Here is a 23,261-nt window from a genome sequence, read left to right on the forward strand (position 1 = left end):
TGTTGTGATGAGCTCTGGGTGATACATGGATTGTTGAATCATTATATTGTACACAAACAAAACACTGTGTGTTAACTATGTTGGATTAAAAGAAAAAAAGAAAACAATTGAAATACCACCATATATCAATGATTTAATGATGGGTCCCAGTAAGTCCCATATGAATAGCCAGTAAGTTTTATTTTATTTATTTATTTTTTTATGGCACACATTAGAATCACCTGGTGAGCTTTTAAACATATTTTTAAAAAGTACTGGCCAGGCCACCTGGCTGGCTTAGTTGGAGGAGCATGCAACTCTTGATCTTGGGGTTGTGAGTTTGAGCCGAGATTACTTAAATAAAACTTAAAAAAAAAAAAAAAATCACTTGCCATAAAAAACCTCACTGATTTGATCATGCTCTAGACTCTAAACAAACATATACGCAAAAAAACTTTAGTAATGGGATAATGGGATCTACAAATAATGGGATCTACAAATCCTTCAGTTCTACTTATCATGCAGATTAAAATTACACTATTGCATACCAGTTGAAATGGCCAAAATTAGAAAGACTGACAAAATCAAGTGTTGGCAAGTATGTGGGGCAACCAGACTCTTCTACATTGTTGGTGCAAGTAAAAATCAGTAAAATCACTTTGGAAAACTATTTGGCAGTGCTATTAGAGTTAAACATATGCCTATCCTATGACTCAGCAATTCCACTCCCAGGAAATATAACCAAGAAATAAAAGTGCATATGTTCATCAAAAAATAGCTGAAAGAATATTCATAGCACCTTTATTCAGAAGAGCTAAAACCTGGAAACAACAAGCTGCCCATCAACAGTAAAACAGATAATAATATAGGCATACAATGGAATACTATACAGCAATGAATACTATACAGCAATGAAATAGAACTACTACTATAAAAAACAGAAAAATAGCTCACAGACATAATGTTGAACAAATGAAGACAGACCTAAAGAGTATACACTACATGCATGATTAAATTCAAATAAAAATAAATTCAAATAACCAGTAAGTTATGATGATTATAGGCAGAACAGTGGTCACCTTGTGGGCGGAGATAGGATAGGAGTACTAAGACATGACCTTGAAGGTGGGACTTCCAGTTTCTATTTCTGCGTGTAAGGAGCTTGGAAATCACCATGCCATCCTAACAAGTAAAAAGCTGAACAGACTGAAAAATCAACAACTCTGCTTGGATTTTTTTTTTTTTTTTTAATGTTTATTTATTTTTGAGAGAGAGAGAGAGAGGCAGACACAGAATCATAAGCAGGCCTCAGGCTCTGAGCTGTCAGCACAGAGCCCGATGCGGGGCTTGAACCCACAGACCGCGAGTTCATGACCCGAGCCAAAGTCGGACGCTCAACCGACTGAGCCACCCAGGCGCCCCTCTGCTTGGATTTTTAAGAGTGAGGAAGACTGCTGGAGAAGGTCACTGAACAGACATGATGACAGCCAGCTGACCCATGAACTGGACCCAGGCTGTTGGAGGCTCCTCACCCTCTTCTCTGTCCTTGGAATGTGGGTTCCACTTGCCTTTTATGCTACAGAGGCTCCTCCAAGGACATAGCCTTGAGACAGTAAAGTGGTGTTTAAAACAGCTGCACGGTGTACATGTGACAGAACCCAGTTAAGGCCTCTGCATAAACTTAAGATTTGGCAGGTAGGTACAGGGATCCATTCATCTTGTTGCCACTCAAGACAAGCGTCTCGTACCTAAGTTCCCTTAGCTTATTAAAACTGACACCTACTGACCTGGAGTGGCCTGCCTCTTTCTTCAGTTTCTCCCTGCCCTCCAGGTATTTGCGGGGCAGGGGGAGAATTCCAGACTACACCAGGGAAGCTTCTGAGAGGGATGCAAACCAGCAAAGACACAGGGCAAAGTGCTGCCTCCAAAACTGGAGAGACAGATAGGTGAATATAGAGAGTCAAGGCTTAGCAGAGCAAAAACTCACTAGTAGAAATCATCTTGGGAACCAGTGCTGGGGTAGGAAAAGCTGAACCGTAATCAACAAATTACTGGAAGCTCACTGTGGAAAACTCTGAAAGTTAAAACTGCAGGGGTACTCTGTCATAAGGAGGGCCCCACAATATTGTGAGTTTTACCTCCAAAAGCTGGACGAGGTTACCACAGTAAATATGGGAGAAAAATCCCCTCATCCTTTCGGTAGGGAAAGGAGATATGAACCATTTTGAAATACATCAGACCACTCTGCTCTCCTTAAAAAGGCCTACCCTCAGGGGAAACCAGAACCTAACCTGCTTGGGTATAACCAGCCCCTAAGTGACCTCAGGAAGAGAAATAAACAAATCCAGCACACTCTAGCTATCTTGTCCCACCCAGGCAGGGGAGAGAAAAACTGAGAAACACTTATGAAGTTTACCGTCTGGAGGCACAGGCTCACTAAAAAAACTGAGACCTAATCATAGGACTATATAATGCTTCCTTTCTCCCATATCCTACCACCACATTGCTCAAGGCCTATTTATAGCAGTTCCTTTTACATCATGTCCGGTTATCAAGAAAAAAATTGTAAGGCCTACCAAAAGGCAAAAATCACAACTTGAAGAAACAGAGCAAGCATCACAACCAGATATGGCAAGGATGTTGGAAATATCAGACTGGGTATTTAAAACAACTATGATTAATATGCTAAGGGCTATAACGGATGAAGTAGACAGCACGCATGAACAGATGGGCAATGTAAGCAGATAAAGAAGTCGTAGGAAAGAACCAAAAAGATATGCTAGAGATCAAAATCACTGTAATGGAAATGAAGAGCCAGAAACGGGCTTATTTTACTATCTAATGACCTTGGAGTAGGCAAATATTTCTTAGGACACTAAAACCATAAGTAATAAAAAAGAAACACTGATAACCTGGACTTCATCAAAATTAAAAATTTGTCTTCAGTATCCAAATTCTACAAAGAACTTATCAAACTCAACACCCAAAAAACAAATAATCCAGTGAAGAAATGGGCAAAAGACATGAATAGACACTTCTCCAAAGAAGACATCCAGATGGGCAACCGACACATGAAAAAAATGCTCAACATCACTCATCATCAGGGAAATACAAATCAAAACCACAATGAGATACCACCTTACACCTGTCAGAATGGCTAACATTAACTCAGGCAACAACACATGTTGGCGAGGATGTGGAGAAAGAGGATCTCTTTTGCATTGTTGGTGGCAATGCAAGCTGGTACAGCCACTCTGGAAAACAGTATGGAGGTTTCTCAAAAAACTAAAAATAGAACTACCTTATGACCTAGTAATTGCACTACTAGGCATTTATGCAAGGGATACAGGTGTGCTGTTTCGAAGGGACACATGCACCCCCATGTTTATAGCAGCACTTATCAACAATAGCCAAAGTATGGAAAGAGCTCAAATGTCCCTCGATGGATGAATGGATAAAAAAGATGTGGTATGTATATATACACACACACACACACACACACACACACACACACACACACACACACAATGGGGTATTACTCGGCAATCAAAAAGAATGAAATCTTGCCATTTGCAACTACGTGGATGGAACTGGAGGGTATTATGCTAAGTGAAATTAGTCAGAGAAAGACAAAAATCATATGACTTCGCTCATATGAAGACTTTAAGAGACAAAACAGATGAACATAAGAGAAGGGAAACAATATAAAAACGGGGAGGGGGACAAAACAAAAGAGAGTCATAAATATGGAGAACAAACAGAGGGTTACTGGAGGGGTTGTGGGAGGGGGTATGGGCTAACTGGGTAAGGGGCATTAAGGAATCCACTGAAATCATTGCTTCACTATATACTAATTTGGATGTAAATTTTAAAAAATAAAAAATAAAGTTAAAAAAAATTTGTCTTCAAAAGAAAACATTAAAAAAATGAAAAGGTAAGCCACGGACGGGAAGAGAACAGACATAATTTATGTATCTGACAAATGCCTAGTATTCAAAATATGTAAAAAAAAAAAAAATTTATATATATATATATATATATATATATATATATAAATGAGTCTTACAATTTAGTAATACGAAGACGAATAGCTCAAAATATGGCCAAACTTCTAACAGGCACTTCACAAAAGAAAATATATGAAACATCACTAATCATCAAGGAAATGCAATTTAAAACTACAATAAGGGGCGACTAGGTGGCTAGTCGGTTGGGTGTCCGACTGTTGATTTTGGCTCAGGTCTTGACCCCAGGGTCAGGGTCATGGGATAGAGCCCTGCATCAGGCTCCTCGCTGAGTGTGGAGTCTGCTTGGGATTCTCTCTCTCTCTCTCTGCCCCTCCTCCACTCGCTCTCACATACACACGTGCATGCACGCTCTCTCTCCCTTTCTCTCTCTCTAAAAAATAAATAAATCAATAAAACTATAATAAGATACTACTAAATACCTACTATTATGGGCTGAAGTTTAAGAAGACTGACAGGTGTTGGTAAAGAGTAGCTGTAATCTGTATACAATGCTGGAGGGAATGTAAAAAAGTACTTCACTTGGAGAAATGTTTAGCAAATTCGTATAAAAGTAAATACACACTTGACCATATGACTCTAATCATTCACCACAGAAATTAAACATCCAGAAGAGACTTTTATGAGCATATTCATAAGAGCCCCAAACTAGGAAAAAATGTCCATCAACAGGTTACGGATAAACAAATCGTGGTATATACATATAATGGTATATTCCTCAGCAATAAAAAGGAATGAATTCCTGATGTATGCAGTAACTGTTGATTAATCTCAAAACATTATGCTGAGCCAAAAAAAGCCAGACACAAAAGAATAAATACCAAATGATTCCATTTATATAGGAGTTAAGAACATACTAATCTATAATGACAGATCAGCTGTTGCCTTGGGAGAAGGGTAGGAGAGGGGAGGACTGACTTCAAAGGGACATGGAAACTTGAGGATGATGGAAACATTCTGTATCTTGATTACAATTATGGTTTCCCAAGTTTATACATTCACCAAAACTCATCAGACTCATCAGACTGCATATTTACAATGGGTGCCTTTTATTATACAGAAATTTTATCTCAATAAACTGTTGATTTTCTTTTTCAAAGAAAGAGTAAAATTCCATTCTATCATGCCTAATGGTAGAGGATCCATTTCTCCTGTTAGCCCCAAATCCACCCAGAGAGCCCAAGCTGGTGGGGGAGGTTTATGGCCTTATCATAGTACCCACTTATAAGGACTGATTCACAGCTCTACAACCTAATAGCAAATGAAGTTTGTCATTTTGCAAAATATGTCTCCATGACAAAAATGTATTAGACCAATACCCTCTCACTATAAAAATCACTGCCAAGTCCTAAGTGTCATTTACGGATATATAGTCCCCGTTTTAAGCCAGTCTGAAAATCATAAGCACTTGCTTTCTAAGAGAATATCTAATAAATGGCAGATTAAAAAAAACCCTCTGTTTCTCAGATCTAGTGTCCCTCCTTCTAGATCTTTTAAATCAGCAACAGGGGCAATAATCAGTTTGCCAAATCAGACTTTAGTCAAGTATTGTATATATCTCATTCATTTGGCTGCCCAGACACAGCCTGCTTCCAATGTTGGGGAAAGCCTCCACGTGATAAGGCTGGTAAAAGGCAGAGCCTGTGTCTTCTTATATAAAAACTCAAAATACCAGATAATCAAGCAAATATCTGGATCCAGATTACTTGGGTTCAATCCCTGGCTCCTCCACATACTAGCTATGTAACCTTAGGCAAATTTCTAAAGTTCTCCTTCCTCATTTGTAAAATGATAATAGTACTTACTTCGTAGCACTGCTGTGAGAATAAAATGAAATAAATATAAAGTACTTAGAAGAGTGCCTGGCATACAAGAAGTGCCATATAAGTTATTATTTATTTCCCAAGCTCTGCTGGCACTGCCATAAACCTAGGTTCTGTCAAATCGAAGGCAATTGCCCCAGACCTGGAATCAGAAACCAGTAATAAAAAGAAAGAGGGACAACAGGAACTCACTCTGGAGCAGCCGTAACTTGCAGCAAGATCAAACTCTGGGTCAGCAGAGGCCATAGCACTCGTGGCAGCATCCAGGCACCATAGCTAGAGGTACTGGCAGTGCAAGCTGCTGTCTGTTGCTAGGCAATGGCAGAGCACTGGTACCCCCACTAAAACAGTGCTGGACCATGATTTTGGGCATAGTCCTAGGCACAAAGCCTGGAGTCTGATTTGTCAATCTTTCTGACAATTCTGTAAGCTACCTCATGTCCTCTTAGTAAATGTCTTTTCCATGTAAGTGAGTTGGAGTTGGTTTCATTGCTTGCAACATAAGACCCTGACATCAGACCTGCATAAGTGAATAACGGAAAATGGTCTTAGAATATCTTTGTGAATGTTTCTGAGTATCAAGTGAAAACTATGAAATGGTCTAGAAAGTTTTCAGAATGTTAGAATGCTATGAAACTTGTTTGATAGCCATGGCTCCCTAATCTAATACAACAATAGTAACTGAAAACCTGATCTTTATTGACTACTTTCTATGTGCCAGGTACTGTGCTAAGCACCTCACATTAATTATTTCATTTAACCTTCAAAGGTGCCCTGGGAGGTAGAGGAGACTTTCCCAATTTTACAGATGAGGAAACTGAGGACTAGGAAACTTAAGGAATTTAAGTAACGTATCCTCTTGTGTACACAGCCCACAAGAATATTAAGAGCTAACATTTAATGAGCACTTACCATGTGTCAGGCACTATTGTGTTTTTGTTATATTATGTGTGTTGTGTGTGTTATATTATTATATTAACTGATTTAGTTCTAATTGTTCTATGTGCATTATCTCATTCAACCCCACAACTCTCTAATATAGGTTCCATTATTATTCCTGTTTTACAGGTAAGAAAACAGAAAGATTAAGAAATTTGCTTCATAACATGCAGCTAGCAAGTGATGAACTGGGATTCAAATCTGGCTTTAAGAACTTCATTTTCAACCTCTACATTACACTACCTTTCCAAAGGTGACTGAAATACATCATTGGGCCATGCCAACCAATGTATATGCATTCAGGTTTTTCTGTGGGTCAAACCTACTGCTTTCTTAATGTTGACAACTCGTACTGTTGTTTCTTCTATTTCCGTACCATCATGCATAGTTAAAGAGTAGCACTGTCTTTACCTGACCCTCATTTCCAACAACTGAAGAATGAATGAAGCATCAGCCTCCAATTACATCATTAGCACTGTCTTTTGCTAACACCAGAGCCCTAGAGACAGCTGTACCCCGGAACTTCCTACTCCTCACTGTGGGCAAATGCAGAATTAAGCTAGGACATCTGTGAATCAGGAGGTTCAGGATACCAAGTCTGTTACTGCAAATGGCATCAACTGCCAGAAAATATGTATGTGTTATCAATGATCCTGATAACTCAATGGTTCTCAACCAGGCTGAATTGCACACCCCCTCCCCCAAATATTTAGCAATGTCTGGAGACATTTCTGGTTCTTATAGCTGAGGATGGTGTGCTACTGGCATCCTGAAGGGACAGGACAGGGATGTTGCTAGACATCCTACAATGCACAGGATAATCCCCCACAATAAAAAATCATCCAGCCAAATATGTCACAGTGCCAAGGATGAAAGACTCTATAAACAGCTTGATGCTATAAACTGCTTCGTACACTAGCCTTAATACTTACTCACTTTAATGTCATAGAAATAACCCATTCCAAAGCATGAGACCAACTGCACTGGGGGGAGAATTACTCCCCCCCATGCCCTCCTCTGCTGAACCACTTAACACTGTCCATCATTCCAGCAAACATTTTCAACACCATAAGAGCTATAACATGGCTCATAAAACTGCTTACTGTCTGACCCCTACCTACTCCTCCAGCTGCTTCTCATACCATTCTCTCCTCTAACGATCTCCAACTTGGTCAATTAGGCAACCAAATAACTTCATCTTCACACTCAGGATGCACAACAACTCTTCTCCCTGTCAATTCAACTTTCAGTCTAGGCTAAACCTAGACTGAACCTAGGCTAAAAGAAAAAAAGCTCCTCATGTAATTTTTTCTGGTACAACTTATGTTTTTCAAACTCTAAAAATATACCTTGACACTAACACTAACATAAAAGGCCTTACAAATGACAGTCAACATTTATAGGCGAACACCCTATGGAAAATAAGATACAACATACACCAAAATTCACCCAGACTAAAAATCTAGCTTAAGTTTTTTTTAATGTTTATTATTTTTAAAAGAAATAAACAGCATGAGTGGGGGAGGGGCAGAGATAGAGGGAGACACAAAATCCGAAGCAGGCTCCAGGCTCTGAGCTGTCAGCAGAGCCCGACATGGGGCTTGATCCCATGAACTCCAAGATCATGACCTGTACTGAAGTATGATGCTTAGCTGACTGAGCCACTCAGGCACCCCAAAAATCTACCTTTTAATAAGGAAAGAGAAGGCATACTGGAAATACAATTAATTGTTGTTATCAATTTATTACCTTATTAATGGTAAAGCCTAATTTCTACAATGCTTAGAAACAAGGTAGAAACTTTCTAAAAAAGATGTAAAAGAACTTGTCTTAGCCTTAGGCTTCTGGAACTATACAAGGCACTGTATCTTCTAAAACACACACATTTAACATTGGTTTTTATTCCAATTGACCACTGAACAAGCAAAAATAAAGTGATATAGTAATAAGCGTAAAGCTTTTCCAATTCTTTCTTAAATCTATTATTTAAAAAAAGTTATTTGAAAATTCATTAAAAAGTACTGTGAAATATTTTCAGTGCTCAGATCACTGGATGCATATATTTAATAGACATGTTGTTCAATCACGTAGCTATATTTTCTTCTAATTTAAAAGACTAACTTCTTAATTTCAATCAATCTGAGACAAAAGAGCAATGAAAAAAGTAAACAGTGTGAAAGAATAAAAAGAAGCCATAAATATTTAACTCTAATTGTTCTAGTTATGGCTTCAGACAATGAAGGTTGCAGTGTTTACTGGGGTAATTATGCATGTCAAGAGAGACCATACTTTGTTCCAATACCAAAAAGCACAAATGCCTTCTGTGTTAGATGAAATTATTTACATTTTTGTTTGCCTACTAAAAGAGAAAGCAATTATATTAAACTCATAATTCAAATAGTCTTTGAAATTTCCTTCTGTATTAGTAAAAATATGACCTTCTTTTAAAAATGATTAATGTATTTATTATAAAGTGTTAACATGGTTCAAAAATATTAGGTGAATAAATCTCCTGCATGAAGTTTCACGAGAACTACCCAACCTATCAGGAAACGTGGACATAAGGACCAGCTTTGCCCCTTTTTATAAGTTTATAAATATTCCTAAGTTTCAATTTCCTCCTCATAAAATGAGATTATTAACCTCACCTATATACCATAAGAATCAAATATGAAATTGCTTTGAAAACTGAAAATGCTATTTTATATAAAGATGTTATAATTAGAGCACATTGGTTTCAGCTCGGCTCCAACACGATGAATACTGGAATAGGTCCGTCAACACTAATACCTGCCAGCACATCTCCCCTTGCTAACTATACTTTTCTAAACAGACCAATATCAAGACAGTTGAAATGGAATCCAGATGTTAATGTTTGTAACCTTGTTCTTTTTTATTTTGTTCTATCTCAGAGATTTCATGGTTTTAAAGGGAATATGACCCTCAAACCTATGATAAAAGGATGGATAAAGCAAATGCGGTAAAATCCAGATAATTATTGAATCTGGATGATGAACATATGGGAATTCATTTACTATTTAACCTTTACTTCATATGTTGCAAGTTTTCCTTAAAAAAATGTTTTAATATATTAGTATCAATACCTAATTTGTCTTATATTTTCAACCAGGTGCTACCTGAACACTGCATTTCAAACCTTCCCTCAACTTTCTCATCTCCTGTCATTCTCTTTTCTACATCAAGCCAATCTCAGCTGCCAGCCACCACTTGAACCACATTTCCTCCCACTCTTTCCCCACTGACACTCAGTTTCAGCCACAAAGCCCTCACCACTGTCCCTCAAACACATCAATCTTATTTTTGCCCTTCTTTCCTCTCTCTGGAAAGTTCATACTTCCAGATTTTCACGCAATTCTCCTTCACCTCATTCAGGTTTCTGCTTAAACATCATCTAAGAAGGGCCTTCCCTGACCAACTAATGCAAATTCAGTTTTCATCACTCATTAGCCCTTTAGCCTGCTTTATAGCAGTAAAGACTATATTAAATCATAAAATTATTTATGCGTATGTTTAACATGTCTGTCTCCCTCCCCAATATGTTTACAACATAAAAGCTGTCCTCTTGACACTCAAGATCCTTCCATGATCTGGACTATCTTTTTTCCACCAATTATGCTTACCCTATTAAATCAAACTTAATTATTCACACTTCCACATACATGTCTCTCAATTTCCCTTCTCTATGCCTTTGCTCAAGCAGTGATCATCATCACTCATATGCTCAAATTTTACCCACACTATAAAACTAAAACTCAGTTCAAAATGCCACTTGTGCTGATATTCCTGGCTGATACTCCTCTGAACTGCCAAAATTCTTTATTTGTACCACTCTACAGGCATTATTATTCTACATTTTATTTATTTTAAATTTCCTCTATTAATCAACATGTACCTAAAATGCAGGATCTCGGGGTGCTTGGGTGGCTCAGTCAGTTAAGCGTCTGACTTCGGCTCAGATCATGATCTCACAGTCCGTGAGTTCGAGCCCCGCGTCGGGCTCTGTGCTGACAGCTCAGAGCCTGGAGCCTGTTTTGGATTCTGTGTCTCCCTCTCTCTCTGCCCCTCCCCTATTCATGCTCTGTCTCTCTCTGTCTCAAAAATAAATAAACCTTAAAAAAAAAAAATTAAAAAAAAAATTAGAATGCAGGATCTGTATTTCCTTTTTAGACCTCTGAGTTACTTATGTAAAAGAAAAATGCAATTATTTGTGTATGTTTTTTGGGTATTAGAAACTGGTACGTATTAGTGTTACTATATTGAAGAGCAGACAGAAAAAGAGTAATTCTGGCAATAATCCTAGAACACACTAATAAATACCTAACAGAACTATTTTTCTTTTCTTTCCCTTTTTGTTGTTAAAAATACGTCTTATTTGCTTGTTTTCCTAATATCCTTGCTTCTACCTTTAAGTAATTTTTCCCCTATTTAGTTCCTTAAATTTACTTCTATTTTTCACTTTAATTAACTTGAGTTCAAATCACAGCTCTGTTCCTCATTAGCTGTATAAGCCTTTTCAGGTCTTTGTTGCCTAAATCTGTAAAATGAGGGAGAAAACCTCAACTGCAAACAGGGTTATTATGGTATTAAATGAAATAATAAATACGTAAAACACCATACGGTATCTGGCACCAACAGACTCTCAGTGAATGGTGCCTACAGATAGAGAAGCAGCAGTTTAAACACATTTCCAGGTATAAAGTTTAAATATTAAAAACGCAAAGAACAAAATCCACTTTCATCTGCTCTAATCAAGACTGGACTAGGGTACAAAGCAAGCCAACCCCATGTTTTCTTCTCCTTTTTTAACTTAAAAAGAAAAGCTAATGTCACTTAAAAAAAATTACACGTAGAAGAAGAAAGCATTTTTATGATCACTGATGAGCATCCTGGATTCCTCGGTGAACTAGCTGAGCGAGCCTGAGCAAGGCGATTCACCTTACAGAACCTAAATGAACTTTATGTCTTTTCTTGTCCAGGGTTGACAATGCTTTTGGCTCAGTTCAAAAAGCTGGAGTTTTTCCCTTGTTTTTTTGTTTTGCCTTTGAAGAAATAAAAACTATCACCCATGTCATCATATTCTATTCCTAAGAAACAAATATTAATATATCATTTATAGCAGTGGAGTAAAAATTAATTCATTCATCAAACTGACTACCAATGATGTGCTAAGCTTGAAGATTAGTCTGAATTACTGAAAAGTCTGATACATAGAACATTTAAGAAGTTCACAGCCAGGGGCGCCTGGGTGGCGCAGTCGGTTAAGCGTCCGACTTCAGCCAGGTCACGATCTCGCGGTCCGTGAGCTCGAGCCCCGCGTCAGGCTCTGGGCCGATGGCTCGGAGCCTGGAGCCTGTTTCCGATTCTGTGTCTCCCTCTCTCTCTGCCCCTCCCCCGTTCATGCTCTGTCTCTCTCTGTCCCAAAAAAATAAATAAAAAACGTTGAAAAAAAAAAATTAAAAAAAAAAAAAAAAAGAAGTTCACAGCCATAATACACACAGCAATATATTAAAAGAAAACTTTTTAAAAAAATGTTTATTTTGAGAGAGAGAGAAAGATCGAACAGAGTGGAGAAAGAGGGAGAGAGAGAATCCCAAGCAGGCTCCATGCTCAGCATGGATCTCACAACCATGAGATTGTGACCTGAGCCAAAATCTGGATGCTTTAACAACTGAGCCACCCCACAAGAAAAATTCTTGTAAGCAAATCTGACCCCTGAAAATGTTTTCATCATGGACTTTGGAAAAAAAAAAAGGTTCAAGTCAGTATTATACTAATAAAGGGGGAATTAAAAATGTTTATTTATTTATTTTGAGAAAGAGAGGGAACTTGCAAGTGGAGAGGAACAGAGAGAGAGAGGAGAAAGATAATCCCAAGCAGGCTCCGCGCTGTCAGTGCGGAGCCTGCTGCTTAACCGACTGAGCCACCCAGGCGCCTCTAAAAGGGGAATTTTAAACCCCAAATAAACCCCTAAATCCTACACTGGTGAACTGTAAACTCAGACAGTACTTTTAAATTAAATTTGGACATAAATTCAGACTATACTCACACACCTGATCTTTTTTAAAAAAATTACAATATTCCCTGTGAAGAGTGCACAATGGGTATGGCTAAAAATGCAGGGAATGCTTAACATGGATTTTAATGTTAATATATATTAAATTTCAGAACAATTACATGGCAGTGGTTTCCTTCAGATCATCGTCATCCAGGATTAACTCTCTATTAAGCAAGAAATTTCTAGCTTAGCATCTATGTGAGTGACATTCACATAGACGAAATTCACAGTGGTAAACCACAAACACAACACTTTCATTTTTTATGAATCCTTTTATTGGCTGGGCTGCCAATCCTTCCTGTAGTTCACATGCATGAAACCTCCTCTGATCATCTCTCAACAGTATAGATTCTGAGATCTGATCATAAAAATCAAATCCATGAGTTAAGATAAATACAGCATACATAATTTCCTAGTTTCTCGGAACTAAACATAATTAAAACATTGCTTTCACAAATAGTAAATAGCCAAACTATTTTAAATCACAAAGAATCTTGAATCCTCCCTTAGATAACACATATTTTGCCAACCAGAACTCATCTTTGACTTTTGGACTAAAAGTAAAGTATCTAGTTCTAAATCCTACATTAAAGCTTTCACACAGACTCACAGTATCTTGGCTTGGTTGAAGACACACTACATCTAGCATTGTGCACCTATACTGATGGCAAATTGGTTCAGACTCCATGTAGTGTTCCAGGCTTGCCAATTCCTCTGAGTCAGTCACTATCTCTTTGAAAGTTAAGTATGTTTAACAAATAAATGGGGAAAACAATAGTTGTTCTAATACCTAACTGAATGATACCAAATTGTTCTAACGTTCAAAATGGGACAATATAAAAGTGCTACTCTGTAAATCATCAAACACTATAAGCCTGAAGGTTTTACTAGTATTAGGTATTCAAAAAACATCTGATAACTTGAATTCAATATAAAACTAACTTTTTCATATCTCTTTCCTTAATCTAATGAGCTAGTGGTTCACTGAACCATCAAAGTGGTTAGAATCATTTGTAGAACTTCCAAAAAGAAACAAAAACAAAAAAATCCCACACGGCCGGTTGTCTTATCACTATAGATTCACATTCAGTGAGTCAAAAGTTAAGTCCAGAACTCAGGTTTTTGGTTTTTTTTAACTCTACACTTGGATTCTAATGCGTACCTAACCAAAGAGAGTAGACAGGAGTAGACAAGCTCAAATATGAACCTATTACTATATTATTTCAACAGAAATCTCATTTCATATTTATAGTAAAAGCTATAGTTTGGGGCGCTTGGGTGGCTCAGTTCGTTGAGCATCCAATTCTCAATTTTAGCTTAAGTCATGATCCCAGGGTCGTGGGTTTGAGCCCCGTGTCGGGCTCCGTGCTGAGCGTGAACTCTCTCTCTCTCCCCCTCTGCCCCTCTCCCACTCACGTGCTCACTCTAAAAAAATAAAAAAAATAAAAAATAAACAACTATAGTTTGACCCCAACTTTTACATTCATCTTTATGTAACAAATATACTCTAGAATTTTAGATGCCGAAGGCAAATAATAATTTCCCATTATGAAGGAATCTCTCTCTTCCCTCTCCTTACTGTGTCTGTGTCTATGTGTGTAAGAGTTTATTCAGAAAGGCCCATGTTTAGACCAACTGAGTCAATCTGGACAGTGTGAAACTGATTGAGACGGGCTGATTTCAAAAATCCATAGAAATACCATCCAATCACCTCGGAATTAGACTTGACTTCTTCTGTGCCTGGTTTAGATGCACCATGAGTTGTAGTATCATTGTTGCAGTCAGACATACCTAAAAGTAAAATGTGTTAAGCACACATTAAATAATTTAGTTTAAAAAGCTGTACAATCTCAGTGATATTCTTATAAATATTCTGTAACATAATTTATTTGCGGTCAGAATGTGCTCTGCAAAATTACAATCACATGAGTATCTATTGATTATAACAGGTAAACAATTCTAACAACAAAATTTGAGAAAAAGTATTTATGCAGAATGTGAAAACATATACCTCAATGATTAAAAAATAATTTCATAAAACATTTTAGATATGAAACAAAATTTAAAAGACCAGAACATCAACTTGATTTGACAGATGAAAAACTCATATACAAGATATCTGAAGCAAAAATATTATTCATGGCCTACATAAAACCAAAGTTTTAGACTAGAACTCAGACCTCTTCTACCTCCCTGGCCAGTGCTCTTTCATATTGATAACACAGACATGACTATTCATTCTCGAAGTGAAACACTATACCCAGATTTCATTAAATAAAAAGTTTGAGCTATTTCTGCTTCTAAGTTATGCAACAACATTCATAGAATGCCAACTATACATGAAGAACTCTTCTAGGCACTAAGGAGAAAGAAGAGTAAAATCGAATTCATGGTCTGCAAGTACTCTGAATCAAATCAAGGAGACAGAGAGAAATAATTACAAGATACCACGTTAGGTATTATAATGCAAAGAAACAAATTTTTACTTTTGAAATACACTGGAGGGAACAATTTTACAATTTCAGTTTGTAAACCGAACCCAATACCACATTAAGAAAATAATACAACATGAACAATTGGGATTTATCCCAGGAATACAAAACTAGCTCAATTAGGAAATCTATTACTATATACTGTATTCCTAAACCTAAGGGAAAAAACACAGTTTTCTTCACATATGTTGAGAGATCTTTTGACAAAATGCAACATCCATTCAAAATTCAGTACTCAAGGAAAAGGGAACTAAGGGAGATTTTCTCAACATGATTTCCAGTAACGACCTTGGGTAACTGAAATTGGAGAAAGTAAAATTGCAGCTAAAGGAAAACGACTGTACATATTAGGGATATTAGTCTGTTGTGTTTCAGTTCCCTACAGTCAACTATGGTCGATTAGCACATTATCCTCCTCTTGATATGTTGTCAAAAAATTAACAGCAGCTTCACACTGCATCACAGTGTCTACATCATTCACTTCAACTTCATCCCATCGCATGGGCATTTTATCATCTCTCATTACCATAGGAAGAAGGGTGAGTACAGTATAATATATTTTGAGAGAAAGAAAAAGACCACATTCACAAAACTTTTATTACCATATAATGTTATAACTGTTCTATTTTATTATTGTTGTTGTTAACCTCTTAACGTGCCTAGTTTATAAATTAAACTTTATCATAGGTATGTATGTGTAGGAAAAAACACAGTATATAAAGGGTTCAGTACAATCCCCAGTTTCAGGCATCCACTGGCAGTTTTGGAATGTATCCCCCACAGATAAAGGGAGACTACTGTAAAGAACTCTTAAAAACAAAAAGAAAAAACTCAAAAACCAGATTGAAAGCAGGAAAAAGACATGAACAGAAAATTCACACACACACAGAAAGACATTAAAATGGCCCTCCAACATATAAAAATGTTCAAATTCACTCATAATTAGAGAAATGCAAGTTAAGACAACACCGAGATAACCATTTCTTACCTACCAGACTGGCAAAAAAATTTTAAATATAACAAAACTTTCCGTTCGTGAGGAAGTACGGAAAAACAGGGACTTTCATACAGTGCTGATGGGAATACAAATTGGCGCAGCCATTCTGGAGGCAACTTTAGTGATGCCTAAGATCATCATCACATATGCACTTACTGCTATACCCAGCAATCTCATTTCTAGGAATCCATCCTAGGAATATACCTCCAGCAATACAAAAATACATAGACATTGCAGTATTCTTCATAAATGTAAAATATTGGAAACAGCCTAAGTGTCTATACATAGGAAAGTGACTGAATAAACCATGGCACAGCCAAAGAATAGAGTACTATGCAACTATTATAAAAATGAGGAAGATCTCTATGATATGGAGTGATTTCCAGGACATACTGTTAAATGAAAAAAACACAAAGCCCAAGAATACTTATAGGTGTACTACCTTCATGTAAGAACAAAGGGAATATAAGAAAATACATGTTTCTGTTCATTAGAGCAAAAAGAAATACAAGAACAGAGAGACAGACACACACACACACACACACATACACACACACACACACACACACACACACACACACACACAGAATCCAAAGCAGGCTTCAGGCTCTGAGCTGTCTGCACAGAGCCCGGCATGGGGCTCAAACCCATGAACTGTGATATTATGACCCCAGCCAAAATCGGAGGCTTAACCGACTGAGCCACTCAGGCGCCCCTCTAAATACCATTCTTCAGTAAGGAACTGTAACTCTTAGAAGAATTGGTTGATTCTAAGGCTGGAGCAGGGAAAATACAAGATGAGTCTGGAACATTTTCTGGAAATGAAAGAATACAGGAACCAACCTGAAGGAACCCCTAAAGGCCAATGCTAGAACAAACTGAGCAACAAAATAACTTATGATAATACTGTATTTAGACCCATAGATTAAGACAAATGAGTCCATACTGATATAAATAGCCAAATAAATAAGTAAATGGGGGTAAAGAGGCAATACTTCCATATGACAAAGTCTCAATTAATAAACACAGAAAAGAGGGAAACAGAATCACCATCTGGCAAATACCACAGTAATAAATGTTGCAGACAAGATCCACTGATAGATGCTAAAATTAGAAGGCAAAAGTTAGAGAGGAGAAACAGGGTTTACGTAATTTTCAAGTATCTCCCACAAGGTACTTACGAACTGAAAAGGGAAAGACAGTAAAGGAAATCATGGTTCGTAGTGAAGAAACTCAACAGATATAACTTAACCAAGTGATCAAGCAATTACCAGTAGTAAGATATAACATCATAATCCCCTTGAAACACTGCACTGAGAAGGACACATCATTTCTGTGATATTCTTGCCAAAAATGCATAAGCTCAGGCCTATCATGAGAAAACACTGGACTAACGCAAACTAAGGGATGCTCCACAAAATAACTGATCAATACTCTTTAAAAGTGTCATGTTTCCTAGATAGGATCCTGGAACAGAAAAAAAGACAACTGAAAATTTAGCGAAATTCTAATAAGGTCTGTAGTTTAGTTAATAATATGATACCAATGTTAGTTTCCTATTCTTGATAATTATAGTTATGTAAGATGTTAGCATTCAGGGAAGTGGGGTGAAGAATCTAAGGAAACTGCACTATTTTTGCAAGTCTAAAATTAGATCAAAATTAGTTTTTTAAAAACGGAAAGAAATTCTCAACAAAGGTTGAGGAATTACCCTTAGTTAAAAGTAGGAAACCTCTTCCACTGAGGGAAGAATGAAAAGGAGGAAGGAAAGGAAGGAACCCCTGGAGATAGCAAAGAGTGGAATAGAAAACAGAAGAAAGTTAAGGCAATTCACTTTCGCTGTCTTCTACTTTCTTATGAAACAGAAGTTATCATCTGCTTCTCTGTATTAATCAGTAGCATCAATTAGGAAAATATATCATTATCATCCAACTGAAGAAAAGGTCAAATAACCCTGGACATAGAGAGAAACAGGAAATCAAATTTCTGAGAATTACAGAGATAGGTACTAAATAATCTGTGTTTTACTGATATTCTTTAAATGCTCTGACCTACTTCACATTTATTTTTTAGAAGTTTGTTCATAAAGTTTGATAACTAATATACATGGGGAACAAAAAGATTTAAAAAGTTAATGACTTCTAGTTTGTACTGTTTAAGATACATGGTTTTTGATCTTTACACATATTATCTTTAAAAACTGTTTTCAAAATAGAATGATAAGCTACTCTTTCAAAACTACCATTAATGCTCAAGCCTCTTAAGCAAATTTATACTGCAGGCCAAAAATGCTTCAGGTCATCTCTGGGGCTCTGATTCTATAAATCAGCCAGAGGTACTCATTAACTAAGGAGTGTTAAGAACAAATGACCTTTGGCGTGAATTATTAATGAGCACTAGAAAAAGTGCTTAAATAATATCACCCGAAGTTTATAATTCATCCAACTGTCTGGGATTATTTTTTATTTTATTATTAAAATCATATTTTAATTTCTATAAACTGAATAAACTAGATCTATCCAAGGGGAATATATTATATAAGAACTTTAACCAGAATTCAATGAGGGAGAATTCTATACCCTATAATACTTAATTAATTGCATTTAGGTTCTTCCTAAGGACCCAAGAAAGAGAGGCCAGAAGGTACCAAATTTGCCAGGATACTGGAAGAGGAAATAGAAGATTCTATGGATGCCAGAAAAGAAAAAACTACATTTACAGTCTCCATGTTTCCAATGAATTAAAGACTAGAAGTTAGAAGTCTAACACTAAAGGATGTATGTATGGGATGATGTTGTTAAACAGAAACCATGAATTTTCAAATTAAGGTACTCACATACCACACAGAGTCTGAAACGGTGTGCTCAAGGCACAGGAAGGCAAATAGAAACAGGGCAGAGGTAAACAGGATAAACATGGCACATCATATTGGAATGAGAATTTACATTCTTTTTATTAAAATAAGTACTAGAATATTATGGGATCTAAAACAAAATTCACTTGAATAAAACAATATACATAAGTCTTCTAAGAAATTTCTTGAAGTTTTGTAATAAAATATGTGTCTCCAAAGAAACATCTGGCGGGGGAGGAGAAAGAAACATCTGAAGAGGGATACTTCCTTCTAGAGGTACTTTAGTAAAAACGTTGAAGAAATACTATAAATAATTATTAATATATGTGACCAAGGAGTTCGAACTGGTGAGATAAGGACAATGCTAAGGAGGTAAATACAGAAAATTGAAAGCAAAAAGTAGCAAAACCTGGGCTTTCTTTAATTTAAATTTGCTTAGTTTCTTTAGACTATTATATTGCTGATGTTCCAGAGACTGGTTGCCAGGCTAAATATTAAAGAAAGTTACTCTATTTCTTTCATTCTTGATGGAATTTATTAGAATATGTCTAGCTTTTCTCGCTTATGAATAAACAGAATGGAAAGACTTGTTTTAATTTCATAATTTAATACTAATTTTAAAGTTGAACTAACTTACAATAAAAAAACTTAGTTAAAACATATAGTGACATTAAGTAACTACATGTGTTCAGAGTTGAAAAATAACATCTAAAATACAGAAGCTTTCTGCTGTAGTCAAAACAATTTAATTTTCTTTTTTATGACAGTAGTCTTAACGTAAGGAAAAAATCCTTTTCCCTACTATCTAATGCAAATAATATTGAACTAAAAATGGTTCACAACACAATATGTTCAAAGTACAATTACATTCCCTTTCATAAGTATAACTAAATAAAAGGAAATAAGATAATAACGAATCATTTACATTATGCTGCTGCCTTATGTCAACAATTATATCTGTAAAAGCTATTTTACCATACACCTACAAGTCCTTTTAGTGATAAGTTAAGATTGCATTGCTCATCAGTCTAGACAATTCAAAAGTAGAAAGCTTTGACAAAATATAGTTAATTCCCCATTACAGGTAATAATGGGAAACAATTTAAAAATCAATATTCAGGGGTGATTGGCTGGCTCAGCTGGAAAAGCATCCAACTCTTGATCTTGGGGTCATGAGTCTGAGCCCCATGCTGGGTGTATGGATTACTAAAAACAAACAAACAAACTTAAAAAATAATAATAATAAATAAAAATCAATATTCAACTATTCCCATCTCCACCATCATTACTAACTTTCAACCAAGTAATAAAATTAACTGGGAAAGTCTTATTTTCCCCATTTAGATTGTGTTTCAGAGAAACTAATGAGAAGTAAAATGATAAGAGTCTCAAAACTAAAGTACTTCCTGAATTCTTCATAGATAACTAGTTGTGTTCCAGAATATTAGCAGTGAGGCCAACCAAGAACCGAAAGAACTGGGGAGTTACTTTAATTCTGTAACTAAATTCCCAAAACTATATAAAGTAAACCCCTCAATATTTTTTTCAGTGGAAAAAAGCTTCAGAATAAAGTAAGAATACAGCTTAAACACAGACACAGATAGTAACATATAGAAAAATTTATAGATACGCGTATTTACATGAGTTGGTGTATATTTCTTAGAAGCAACTGCAGCCAGAATGAGCACACATAGTGCCCAGATATTGGTTTCTAATACCATTCTCCAGTAAAGGGAACCAGCACTTCTTGGAGAAATAGCTGAGTCTAGGCCTGGGGCAGGAAATATACAAGATGAGCCTGAACATCATGTAGTGCCAGGAAGTAAAGATGTGCTAAAAAAAATCCCAACAACAAACCAAACAACAAAATCCTCACAACGATAGGGATATGTCAAAGGGATATAAAAACGAACTGAAAGAGCTCCCAATAGCCAAAGCTGGAGTAATCTAAGCAACAAAATAAAGTACTACTGGATTATATAACTCAAAGTATAAAATAAATATCCACAAGACAATATTCATATAAATAAATGACTAAATAACAAATGAGGACAAGGAGACAAATTTCCCTTGCAAAAGAATTCCAAAAAATTTATGTACATACTGCACTGTTAAGAAGGTGGAATATAACTCCCTACTTCTTAAGCATGTACTTCACATAGTGACTTTTTTCTTTTTTTTTTTTTTTTTTTAAATTTTTTTTTCAACGTTTTTTATTTATTTTTGGGACAGAGAGAGACAGAGCATGAACGGGGGAGGGGCAGAGAGAGAGGGAGACACAGAATCGGAAACAGGCTCCAGGCTCCGAGCCGTCAGCCCAGAGCCTGACGCGGGGCTCGAACTCACGGACCGCGAGATCGTGACCTGGCTGAAGTCGGACGCTTAACCGACTGCGCCACCCAGGCGCCCCATAGTGACTTTTTTCTAAGAAGTACAATATGCAAAGGTTGGGGAAAGAGTAACTTTATGGAGGACAAACCTAATAAACCCAATCTCAAGCCAGGGGACTAAGTCAACAACAACCACTGATAATATTTACTCTTTATATAATGAGAATGTCACTTTATTCCTGTGGGTCTTCCTCCCAAAAACATATTATCCAGTCTAATCCTAAGAACAACACCAGACAAATCTCAATTGAGGGACAGTCTACATAATACTTGACCAGTAACTCTCAAAACTATCAACTTATAATCAAAATCAAGGAGTCTGAGAACTGGTCAAAACCAAAAGGGCACATGACAACTAAATCTAATGTGGTATTCTGGAACAGAAAAAGGACATTGGGAGAAAACTGAAGCAATCTGAACAAACATTAGTACATATAAATATTGGTTTATGAATTGTGACAAATGTACCACACTAATGCAGTATGTTAATAAGAGGGGAAGCTGGGCATGGGGTATACAGGAATCTCTACATTTTCTGCAATAATTCTAAAAATCTAAAATTTTTCTAAAATAAGAGATTATAAAATAATCTAAGAATACTGTGTTATATGTTATAGCTTTTAATAATTAATATAAACTTATAATAAGATTTTTCATACACTTAAGAAACAGTATAACTCAATTTAACTACTATTTTAACTACTATATTAAAAATAGTTATATTCAAAATCCTGTAGTCTAAAACTTCATGAACTGAAATCTTTAATACTATATACTTGGAAACTCAAGCAATATTTAGGCATGAGGTACTGAGCTAGAAGATAGGGATTTAAGAACAAGCCAAAAAAGAATGTAAGATTTGGTCCCTATCTTCATGGAGTTTGGAGGCATATAATCACACACAAAATGTAAACTGTAACTGTGGTAAATGTATGATCTGGGTGGTTAGAGTATTCCCTAAGGAAACAAAACTTCTGTTGAAGTGTGAAGGATAGTTAGGAGCTAATAAGGAGCCTTGTAATGGCAAGGATCAAGACAAGTACAAAGGACTAAAAGGTGGCCAGCACAGTTGAAGTGGAGAGTTAAGCAGAACATGGTAAATGATGAGGCTGGAGGGCAAGGATGAGTTAAGCACTGTTAAGGAGTTTTATTTTTATTCTAGAAGCAATGGGAAGTCATAGAAAGATTGGGGAGGAGAGAAAAGTGACAATCAGATGCGTGTTTCAAAATAAGCCACTATGCCTCCAGGATGGATAATGGATTAGAGAGGGGCCAAAATAGAAGTGAGCAGAGACGAATGGAGGCTACTATAGAAATTTCAGGCAAGATGATGGTAACAACTAAAGTGGTAGCAGTGGAAATGGAAAGACGTAAACAGATTCAAGAGATATTCAAGGGGCGCCTGGATGGCTCAGTCGGTTAAGCGTCCGACTTCAGCTCAGGTCACGATCTCGCGGTCCATGAGTTCGAGCCCCGCGTCGGGCCCTGGGCTGATGGCTCAGAGCCTGGAGCTTGCTTCCGATTCTGTGTCTCCCTCTCTCTCTGCCCCTCCCCCGTCCATGCTGTGTCTCTCTCTGTCTCAAAAATAAATAAACGTTAAAAAAAAAAATTTTATAAAAAAAAAAAAGAGATATTCAAAAAGTAAGAGTAATAAAACTTGTTGACAGTAACTGGGAAAGGGAGTTA

General features: G+C 36.6%; 1 protein-coding gene across 9 annotated transcripts in view; it reads right to left on the reverse strand.

Annotated features, from left to right (window-relative positions):
- Positions 1-23,261, reverse strand: part of ARFIP1 (ADP ribosylation factor interacting protein 1) — a 129,752-nt gene that overhangs the window by 100,417 nt on the left and 6,074 nt on the right. For 7 of the 9 annotated variants that reach the window (XM_058721153.1, XM_058721149.1, XM_058721154.1 and 4 more), the window contains exon 2: positions 14,554-14,633. The exons of the other annotated variants lie outside the window; for them this stretch is intronic. In XM_058721153.1, coding sequence (XP_058577136.1) covers positions 14,554-14,631 — 78 coding nt within the window. In that variant the 5' untranslated portion in view covers positions 14,632-14,633. The remainder of the gene's footprint in view (positions 1-14,553; positions 14,634-23,261) is intronic. 9 annotated transcript variants of the gene reach the window in all.

The sequence above is a fragment of the Neofelis nebulosa genome, chromosome 3 (genome assembly GCF_028018385.1).
Source record: "Neofelis nebulosa isolate mNeoNeb1 chromosome 3, mNeoNeb1.pri, whole genome shotgun sequence".
Lineage (NCBI taxonomy): Eukaryota > Metazoa > Chordata > Mammalia > Carnivora > Felidae > Neofelis > Neofelis nebulosa.